The 11857-nt window shown below is 26.8% G+C and overlaps 1 protein-coding gene across 1 annotated transcript; it reads right to left on the bottom strand.

Moving 5' to 3' along the window:
- Positions 1-8823: 8823 nt before the first annotated feature.
- Positions 8824-10984, bottom strand: LOC106790940 (probable maleylacetoacetate isomerase 2). The gene is made up of 5 exons (XM_014756219.1): positions 10668-10984; positions 10220-10271; positions 9846-9994; positions 9543-9747; positions 8824-9422 (listed from the first exon to the last, which is right to left on the bottom strand). Exons 1-5 carry the CDS (start codon positions 10683-10685, stop codon positions 9193-9195), a joined length of 654 nt encoding a protein of 217 aa, XP_014611705.1. The 5' UTR covers positions 10686-10984; the 3' UTR covers positions 8824-9192.
- Positions 10985-11857: the final 873 nt, after the last annotated feature.

Raw genomic sequence — 11857 nt, 5'->3', positions numbered from 1 at the left:
AAATGAATGTATAGTAAGTACTTCTTCAATGCTACATTTATTAAGGTGTGATGAGTGTTAAATAATGCCGAAGTGTAAAATTCTGTACAGAAATCAGAGTTGCATATAGTGAAGAATTGTCCAATCGCATAGAAAAGTGGATGTGACTAGAGTCTTTTCTAAGTACCTCAATTTGTGCCACTGGCATATAGTACAAGTAATAACTGCTTTCTATTATCGGTATATATTTTGTTAAATGATTCTCATAATACTAACATTTAGATGTTAGTTACATTTAGATAACAATTATAAAGATACTATTAGATGCTAATCTAATATCTAATTGGCTCTACAATGTACAGTTATTTTTTGAAATAAAAGGCAATAACAATGTACATGAAGTGGCAAAACAGTATTGGTTCGCCAACCAGTTACCTACGAGTTGTTTAAAGGAGAATTCAGTGTTGTATCCATGAGCCGGCAGTCATTGTTGATCTTAGATGAGTCTTGCTTCATGTAACACTTTGTTTTTGTACAGTTTGAAATATTTCATCCACTAACTCAATAAGTAACTATGCGACATGATCTCTGTCTGTGTCGTAATATTTAGTTATACAAAATTATTAGATATAGGTGTGTAGGTAGTCTCTTAAATCTCTTATAAAATTACAGTTACAGTTTCAACATTTTAATTAATAAGGATGAAATATTTGAAGTATCTACCGAGTGAGTAAATAATTATGCTCTCGCACGTGGAGATGTAGTGTAGTAATCAGGGAACTGTAGGAATTGCATTGACTCGCCTCGATTCTAATATGACTATTGTTACAGTAACTATAATTGAATTTGACACATGTTATCGCATGAGATGACATATGTGTCACATTACTTGGCTGTGTGTGCTAGGCTACATCCTGAATCATGCTCCATCATCCATCACTCCACTCTCGCATAGATTACATTAATCTTTATAAGAAAACAAATATCTAACAATATTTTATTGTTACATAGTAAGTATCTGAACAAAATTAACAAATATTTGATACCAGAAAAATTTCTGCATTACATTTGTGTTCCATCCAATCACTTTAGTGCCATATTGATACCACCATCAGCCACACTTGTTGACACTTGACAGTAGAACGTGTTGTTAAAGATGTGTATATTCTGCCAAAGTGCAGATTGTTTTGAATAAAGTCGGACTATACTTATTTCTCATTATATATAAAATCTTGTTACAAAGTATTATAAAAATACCTTTATATGATGATCGTTTAGTTTGCATTATACACAAAATATTAGTTCTCAATTATTAATATTATCGTGGTAATATCTTTGCATTCATATCGACAAACGCATATATGCGTCTGCAGCACTCAAAGGCTTAATAAATCATGTCAAGTGTAACGATATTAATTTTCATGGAAATATATATATACAATTATCATATATATATGTATGTATATGATAATTGTAAAAAATGCAATGTTTTCTTATCAATTATAACAGAAAAATTGTACAGTTATTGTTTACTCTTTTGAAAAATGTATAAAATCATAATGATCTAACTTACAAATTATTTTGTCGATTTTTTTCCATATTTTTTTTTCTTTATTTTTCCCTTTATTTTGTTTCCATTCAAACATATAATACGTGAGTTTGTTTTTAAATAATATAATAATATTAATTCATTGTATATATATGTTAAAAATGACACGTTCACAATGAAATTAATGAACTAAAACAATGATTTACGACCAAAAAAAATACAAATGGAGATCATGACAAAGGCCTACAATCGTTTCTTTTATATGAAAATTTACATTGTTTCAAAAACTAATTGGCTATTTGCAATTATTAACATTATTTTATCGAAAGAAATGTTGCATTTAGTCATTTCTAATAATTCTATTATTATTATTATTATTATTATTACTATATATATTATTATTATTATTATTATCGTTTCTTGAAAGATTACTTTACTGCCATTTCTTGCAAATATTGACTATGATTGAATTTTAAAATAAAATAAGGCAAAGAATTGATTTTAGCCATGAAAATAAATATGAATATAAAAATTCTAATGCTACATTAAGATTTATTATATTAAGAATTATAATAGAAAGTGTCACAAAAAATCATTTATTGAATTACATTGATTGACAATAGAGTAAAAGGAGTGTAATAATAATTGGAGTGTGTTTATTATAATGCAAAGAGAAATTATTAAATGATATTAAGCATAAATTACACAGAATTGACTTTGATAGATGCTCTATTAAAAACAGAGTTGTTATAGTGTTGTGCATTGCTATTTTGTGTATAATTAACAATGATAAGTTATATGCTGACCAAATTTGAAAATTATTAGACGAATCGGTTATTTAGTACTTTTTATTAAATGTATTCTTATAAAGAATATTCTAATTTATATAACATTTGTTTGTAATTTACAAATAAAGTTTGATTTCCTAAATTTAATCGAAATTAAATATATATGTAATTAATATCTTTGGTCGGTATATACAAAACAGCAGTGCACACAAGATGTGGAATATTTTTCATATCATCAATTTTGTTGTCATGATTCATTATCACTATTATAACATTGCAAAACTTCGTAAAGGGAATGTTAACGAGACGCAATTTATCTGGATAATAGGAGCATTATAAAAGAAAAAAAACTTTAGAAAGGATTGTACAAAATTGTATGTAATGTTATTTTATTGGAAGTGAGAATTAGATTTAGAGTATTAATATGGTATATTATTTTGGGTAAGCATATGTAAAAAAAACTTGAAAAAGATCGTTATTGTTGAGGTAGAAGTAGCACATAGCAGCTCGGGGATAAAAAAAAGATATTAAGTACCTTGTTGAATATAAGTAGTTATATTGCTAAGTCACAAGTGCACAGATGCGCATATGTGCACAGTCACATTCATAAATCGATCATACATATACAAAGATAACATTACACTCTAACGGTGTCAAAAATTCACACGCCTACATGCAAGTAGAGAAGATTCCACACATAATGCAGTGCGACGACATTGTGCTTTACCTTTATATGTTCACACCTTAATTATTATCCCGATTTAGAAATAGAAATTATCTTCCACAATATCTGAAATATAAGAGCAGCTGGCTGCAGAGGTACCACAAATATTCATTCATTATACTGATGAGATACGATCATCAAGTATTGTATCTTACATTCCTCTGGCTATAAAGTAATTTAAGGACACAATCTTGCGTATTCATATGTTTACCGCATTACAAATTATGCTGCACATTTAGGCAAATACACCACACATTCTCCTAATCATCATTTACGCTCTTATTATACACTTTACACGCAGTTTCACTCGGTCAGAATATAAAATGGTGCATTGCGGGCAGTGAGCAAAATAGTATTTTTTAATATTACATTTCAGTCTTTCTTTCTCAGAAATAACTGAAATTTACCTTTGAGTATGGAAAGATGAAACTAATATTACTATTAACTTATACTAACAGGTTCTTCGTAAAATACGCTTTAAAGGAATAGAATTAACAACATTTTCGAGAAATCAATTGAAAATCATTGAACGCACGTATAATTAAACTGTTGAAAAGAAAATCAGGCAAACGAGTTTATTACTGTGCTATTAAAAAAAAATATATAATAAAGATATATATATATATATATATATATATCTTTATTATATCATACATATACACAAACACGTACATACATGCAACATACACACACGCATACATATATATATGACCTGGCAACAATAATTTTTGAAAACCTAACAAAGTTATATATATATATATATATATATTATACTATAAAAGAAAAAGATTCGCGAATATTATTCCACATTTTACAATTTCTTTCCAAATGCTATTGTATTAAGCACAAATGCAATGTTATTTTTTATTACTTTCTTAGTATCTCATCAAATGTACCTTTGTATGGTTGGTTAAAGATATATTTATTAAGCGAAAACTTGTAACATTTATTGTTTCAAGTAAAAATGGCAAGTTAGAAATGTAACTAAGTGAATGACAACATTGCTATATGCATTTGTTGTTTGAACGTTTAATAGTACGGTATTCTTACCGATGATGCGATAAGTGTCCACATAGAGGATATTTAAATGACATAAAAAACAACATTTTATTCTAAATTGTTATAACATGTCATGATAAAAAAAATTTTCACAAATTATTAAGAAAATTCTTTGAGATTTTCTTAATTTAATATCTTTTTTTTTTTTATTTTTCTCTCTATATCTATTTATTAACATTGGGTTGTATCTGTTAGATACAATCTTTCTAGATTTTTTGTTGTTGTTGTTAATTAGATGTCCTAACATTATCTATTGGACACCATTATTGTTATCAACGAAGTAAAATTAATTCACAGCACTTTAAATTTATTCCTAATATTACTTTACACGCTAACATTTATTTACACTCATTAAATTGTTATTCTTTCATCATCAATTTATTCCATTCAATGTTAAATAATTATAAATAAACATAATATATTAACTATTTTCATTCATGAAAAGCATCGTTACCTGTATGACAAGTGATCATAAGAACATAATAAACAATCGCTCATTAAATGCATTCTGTTGTTCTTCATTTCATGACCTAGCCACCATCCATACATCCATCCATTTATCCATTCAATGTCGCTGTATAGTCACCATGTACACTATTTCACATTCACTGAATTCTTTTTTATTTACATGAGATTCTATTATACAAATATAATAGAAATAGTGCGGCAATATATGCACTTGTTTAATGAAAAAGAATTCTGGAAAACTCTTTTGATTATCTCTAAATCTCAGAAGTTATTGTAATTTTGTCAAAATTAGGAAGGTTTCTAATATTATCTCTCTCTATCTCAATCTATATTATTATTATTTATTATATAATGCATATCAAAATGTTGACAAATTGAATCATTTGTAAAATTTTATCTATATCCTTCCTAAGTTTTGATAAAAGTGATCATTACCAAGGATTTGAATGATAGAACAAGATGCACTTGTAAATATGATATATGCTGTGCATAAATGAAGATATTTTTAAAATCACACTTTAGTATGTAAGTATTTTTTTATAAGATCAATTTCTGTAAACAAAAAAAAATGAAAAAAAAGAGTAACAATTTATACAAATATTTTCTCGTACAGTACAACAGGGTGAAAGACTGTGTTTGTTGGTAATAATTCCTTTGACCGATATATAATTGGATAATGAAATAGTGAGATGGAAGTATATAAGGAATCGCATTTGAATGCGCATAGCAATTAAATAATTAGACAAATATTGAATAATATTAATAATTATATCATTCCACACACACGTGTCACTATTACTCTTAATATTTTTAATCTATTTATGTACAATTTTGTAGGTGATACTTGTATAATTGAGTGTATGCAATTTTTGTTAAACTTTTTTTTATATATTTTTTTTCCTTTAAATTAATTAATTTATTTTTTAAGTATAAATAATACTATCAACTCCTTGTGCATTTCATTGCTGTGTAAGTTGATGATAGATATATATCTATCTTTGTCCTAACTAGTCAATAGATAAGTGAATATACTTTTTTACCTTAAGGATCTGACAAGATGCTGCAAAATAACTTGTTCAAATCAAAATGCAATAAGTTAAGGAAACGCAAGTGAAAATATTCATGTTGATAATTGATTGTCACGGAGTATTGTTGAACTTTCTATAGAAAAATGAAAATTATAAATTTGTAAAATAAAATATATATATATATATACATGCATATACATATACATACTTTATATAAATGTAATAGAGATATTAAAAAAAGTATTACATTGACAATATTATGCAGCTTATTACAGAATCATATTCAAACATTTCTGTTTTTTATAGTATTATTTTTCTACTCGCTTATATACATCATCAAATTTTAATTATCCTTATAAATATTATCAAGCTATTATTTTTTTTTTTAATCCCTTATAAAACAAAATCCTCATTGTTTGTTAGCATTTTTTATGTAATTTTTTTCTTCGTCAAGTTTTGGAATTATTTTAAAGGAGACCTCGTGGTAAGTTATTGTTAACATATCCTTAGCAATATTCATAAATTATTATGAGTAATTATAGTTCATCGATATATTGCAAAAGGAACTTCAAAAGTAACATTTGAAATCATTGAAAGACTTTTTTGTAGAATGACTAGATATACAGGATGTCATGTAACCAGCAGTGTGAGCAGGCAAGGGACGTTCGGGATGATATAATGCTATGCAAGCAGTAAAACTCAATATTTACTCATTTCAAAGAAAACGAAGAGAGAAGTTTTACATGCATTCTTATATACCAATTCATTTCAGATGGACAATAAATTTTGTACGGTCCTGATGAACTCTTACAATTGTCTAGAATTTAAAAACAATCCGTATTCTGTCAACTTGGCTTTCTCCTTGTTAGTTGAAAATTTAGAATAAAATTTGTTCGTATAAGATTTAGTTTTTCATGTAAAATCATCTATGCTCGCTTGTACCACCAATTAGAGGACATCCTGTATAATCATATGAAAAATAAGGAAATAGAAATGATTTAGATAAAAGGAAATGATCTATCAACTATAAGGTAAAAATAAGTATTGAATGTATGAAACATGTATTTGATAAAACAAACGGTGACATTCTTGAAATGAATACTGCTCAAATATATGTATGTTTATACTTCTTACAAGTACAAATTATTGAAATTACAATTAAAATGTATATATTTATTCAAATAATAAGTGCACAGTCACAAACATACTTATTAATTCATTATTTTTGTTGTTGTTGTTGTTGTTACTTTAGCATCTACAAAATAATATACATTGCTATGACACAGAATTTATTACTTCCTATAAGCGATGGAACATATACTATCATTTCTCACTTATAAAATATGTATATCGTACTATCGGTGACAAAATTCTACCATTATTATACAGATTCACATTTGCTCTTCTAACTTTCTCACACGTTCTTTTACAAATGTTATAAGTAAGTAATCCTACCTAAAATCTAATTAGGACCATAGCAACATGAAGTTGTAACGAATATGCTTATTGCTATTATTTTATCAAACTATATAATGCTTTGAATAAAAGTAAGTTTTACATTTTTTACTGCCGAAGTGATACATCATAACTGCATATTTATATAATCATATGGTGGTGTATCGATTTAATTTAAATTTACAATATAAAAAAGATTACTATATCTCATCAATTACTCTCGTAACATAAAGGTTACATAAGGTTAACATTAAAGTTATTTGTATTTAATATAAATCATACATATGGTGATTAATTAATTTTCAGTCATTGAATAACTAAACATTCGAATACGATGAAGTATTTTCAATGAAATCGAACTGTCGAAAAACAAATAATATCAATAGATAGCAATATTCAATTACATATTTCTTATTACGTAATACGTGTGCTTTGCATTTTTCAAAATTTATTACATAATTCTATGTTGTATACAATTGTAATGTGCATTACTTGTTTGTGATTTTAAACATGGATAAGGATAATGTACGAAGAAACTTCTGAATCAAAATAAAAAAAAAACAAGTGTGTATACAAGTTTTGTTAATTTAATGCAATGATCATATTCGAGACCTTGATTTAAATATTTTGTATAAAAAATTATTTACATTGCTATATATCTACGTTTATCATTTATGCATGCCGTATGCATAATTTTAGCTTGATCTTTATGTAAATAACAAATGAGTTTTTCTAGTTCTTACATTCATAAGACAATTTTAATTGCAAAAAATATACATAATTAATTGTTATTTCTATTATTTCCATAGTAGAAAACTCACAAACAAGTAACATTAATTGCACAATATTATATTATATCAATAAAAAAAAGTTAAAATATATAAGAAAAGTATGACAATAAATCTATTTGATTAATTATTCATTGTATGTTGATAATAAATGAAAATAATATTACTAATGTCAAATTAGCGAAATTAGATACAACTCTAAAACATCCCTGATGTTAATTTAGTATTTTAATCTTCACGGAATACAATATTTTCCTTTTCGCATGGAAAATGATCTAAACTATAAAACTTAAAAACTGATTGTAACAATGACATATAAAAAATGTAGACTATTTAAAACCAAGTAAAATTAAATTTGCTTTAACAAAATAATAAGTGTACTTAAAGGGGAAATGTTTTAAAAAGAATATGATTTGTACTTTTCATTCCTCAGTATTGTTGTTAAATTTTCAGTAAAATGCATTTCCTATGAATTTCCTTCCTCCTCTTCCTTTCAAAGTTTCTATATACTACATGTATTGGAAGTTGCAATCGTTATGCTAATTTTCGGCAAAAAATGTAAAGATATTTTTACTATTATTAAATAGCAACACTTTTCTTTCTTATTCTATATGAGACAAAGTTTAAATTGAAAAATTATATTATAAGTATATAAAAGTAAACTTTTGATTTCAGACAACAAAACCTATTCTTAATAGGTTAAAATACATTATATAAAATATTATGTAAAACGCTGTACGAAGACAAATTTTGTAAATTTTGATTGCGCGTATATAAAATAATTAAAAAAAAACATAACAGAAGTAAAAAAATAGGCCAATATTTCTATTCTTTCATTAAGTACAGAAATGGCATGGCTATCACTTTGTTTCTTTTTTTTCTTCCAAACATCTGATACAATAATAGCACATAATTCAATCATATCAATGATGAAATATTTTGTATCGATGATACGTATGGTATGTTTTGTTTCTCTACCATTTCGGTACTTAATTGTAGTTTAAAAGTGATAAAAGGTGAAAACGTACCATTATATTACAGATCTGTTAATGTATTATTCCATATAAAATTAGCAAAAGATATAGTTTGCAAATTTAACGTTACGCTCTCTTAAAGGTGCTTATTCAAAATTTAAGCAAAAATGCATTCTTTTATATGAATGTTAAATCTACTCTATAAATATAAAGAGTAGTGTTAGTTACTTGATAACGTCATTTCTTAGTAAATTTGATACAAAATAAGGCTCATGGGTACTTTTAACACCTTTTGCCACTATCAAACCACACAAAATTGGACCACCTCTTTCCATACTTCCAGTGAATTAGAAGAGGAAAAGGGTGGTCTGCCTTGCTTGCTACTTGGTCGCCTCAGGTGGACAGTCAGGCTGGTTATTAGGGTGAGCAGCGGTGAAAGCTGGATGCCCTTCTAAATGTCTATCTACCCTTAAAATAGTTGGAAATGGTCTTAAATCAACATGAAACCTTCTGGCATTGAAAATTTGTGGCACCAAACAACAATCTGCTAATGTTATTTCATCTCCTACACAATATTTTCCTGCACTGGAAGACAACAATTTTTCTACCGCTGTAAAAGAAAGAATTTATATTATTTTATTAATACATTTTGTTTTTTCATTTTTGCAAATATGATCATAGCAATAATAATAATAATAATAATAATATAATATCTCTTTAAATCACTGACCTGTAAAACCTCTCGTTATCCAATGTTGCGCCCACTCCTTTTTACGTTCTTCACCGACATATATCAAGACAACTAAATTCTGTAAAGGTTGAATACCACTAGCTATAACTTCGCAAATCTCTCTAACTCTAGCTCTTTTGACTGGATCAGCTGGCATCAGTGGACGATGTGGTCTAGTTTCTTCCAAATATTGTAATATATTTAGCTAAAATAACAACACAAATATAAGCATGTCAGTGCAAAGCCTCTTTTTGCTTGTACCACCAGTTACAGGACAACCTGTATAATTTACTTCATACTTACAGATTCTATTAATGTATGATTGTCGATATGAAGTGCAGGCACTTGTTCCATTGGATTTATTTCACGGAACTCATTACAATGTTGTTCTCCCCCACCTTTCACTAGGCTCACAGGTTTAATGTCATAAGGTATTTCCTTTAAATTTAATGCTATCAACAGACAAACAATATATTAGATAAAAATTAATTGATGAAACATTGTTAACGTATTACTATTATACTCTTTATTTATTTCATTAATATAATTAATAATAAAACAACAATATTTAAATACACACATATTATACAATCTGTATATATTACTGTAAGAATTTAAAAATAACAAAAAGAAAAAAGAGTACACTTATATAAAATTAAATATTTAATTTGTCTTACCAATTCTCACTCTCCAAGAACAGGAGCTCCTCCAATAGGAATAGAGTACCGGCTGTAAGGAAAAAAAAAATAAATAAAAAAAAAGAACAAGATAAGATTTTTTTTTATTTTTTAATTATATTTAACTACACTTTGAAAGATATCAGTAACCAATACATGCACACAAATGATAGCTCGAGATGGATCAAGAGTAAAAGAATAAAAGAAAAAGCAAATTTATATTAAAATAAGTGACTTGAACAAATTAATCATATAAGATAATCATATTTGATGGTTGAAAAATAAATTATTAATAAATACAGACGACACAAATTAAAAGTAGTTAAATACGTATTAATACTAATCGAAGGACATAACACACAGGCCTTGAGAAATATGAGAAAAGGAGAAGGGAGTTTAGTATGAAAGCGATCACGAAAGATATCGAAATTTTGAATAATTTACTCACCTTACCCATTACGGACATCTCGTCGTATCGGGACGATCAGGTATTGTCTTTATTTTCAAATGCTATTTAAGCAAGAGGATTAAAAGACGCACCTTAGCTCTCGATTCTATCAGAAACAACTCGGAATCCGGTCAACGCGCGAAATCGCTCCTCCTTCCCCCCTTTTATTCGATTGCCAGGCAACCCGTTCCACCACCTTCGATATAAACCGGGTGCTTGTGTAGCCCACTCTTGGGCTACCAAGTGCGAGCCAATCAATGATCACCTTTCCGATATGATATCACATAATAGGTCGAAAAAGCATTCGCGGTGCTACCAATCCCCCTCGTGCATTCTCTAAACTAGATTTATATGCGATTCTTTTTATATTATCTTCATCCTATTATGTACTTATAGATATACTATGAAATTCTAATAAATTTCATCGAATTTCAATTTATTTTATATATCTATATTTTAAATAAATGATAAATGTAATATCAAATTTATAAAATGTAATGTTTCCTTTCTTTTTTTTTTTATCTTACACAAAATTATGCTTCCGATAACGATCCAATTGCGTGTTTCTGTTTTAATGGAAAAAGTTTAAATGCGATCGAATTTATGTTTGTTTTGTTTCAAATAAATTAATTTTTAAATTTGAGTTTCTTATAAATCGAAATTATTGGTTTCACTTACTAATTACTAATATTCACGTATAAGTAATTATATTCATTTATTAGATTTATATTTTTAGTTTTAAAATTTATACAAATATTATTATTACTATTATTATTATCATTATTATTATTATTATTATATATCAAATACTCACATCTTACCCATGACGGACATCTCGTCGTATCAGGTATCGTCAGGTATATATATATATGTATTACTTAATACCATATTGATTATTCTATTAAAATAAAATTTAATTTGATTCATTTTCTTTCTGGCGGTAACTTTAAATAATTTACAAATAACTTGCGTCAAAACATTTTATTGATTTTTTATCGTCACTGATGCCTATTTTCATATATTTTCATGTTAGCATTATACATGTAACAAATCAATAAAAATGTTTACTATCAAGATATTTCATAACTACGCTACCGCACTTTTATACTAATTCAGTATTAACGATTCTACTATACAAATAACTTACATACTTTTTTATCGATTAAAATATTAATATTTAACACTAGACT

Source organism: Polistes canadensis, unplaced genomic scaffold (genome assembly GCF_001313835.1).
Source record: "Polistes canadensis isolate GaletaPanama2010 unplaced genomic scaffold, ASM131383v1 scaffold_272, whole genome shotgun sequence".
Taxonomy (NCBI): Eukaryota; Metazoa; Arthropoda; class Insecta; order Hymenoptera; family Vespidae; genus Polistes; species Polistes canadensis.
Note: the sequence above shows the minus strand (reverse complement) of the source record. Positions and strands in the feature narration are given on the sequence as shown.

What these genes read in the sequence shown, in the direction of transcription:
- LOC106790940 (XM_014756219.1), bottom strand. An exon ending in TTCTTGGAGAGTGAGAATTG is followed by an intron (nt 9,995 to 10,219) that starts GTAAGACAAATT and finishes GTCTGTTGATAG; the next exon opens with CATTAAATTTAAAGGAAATA. An exon ending in GATAACGAGAGGTTTTACAG is followed by an intron (nt 9,423 to 9,542) that starts GTCAGTGATTTA and finishes TTTCTTTTACAG; the next exon opens with CGGTAGAAAAATTGTTGTCT.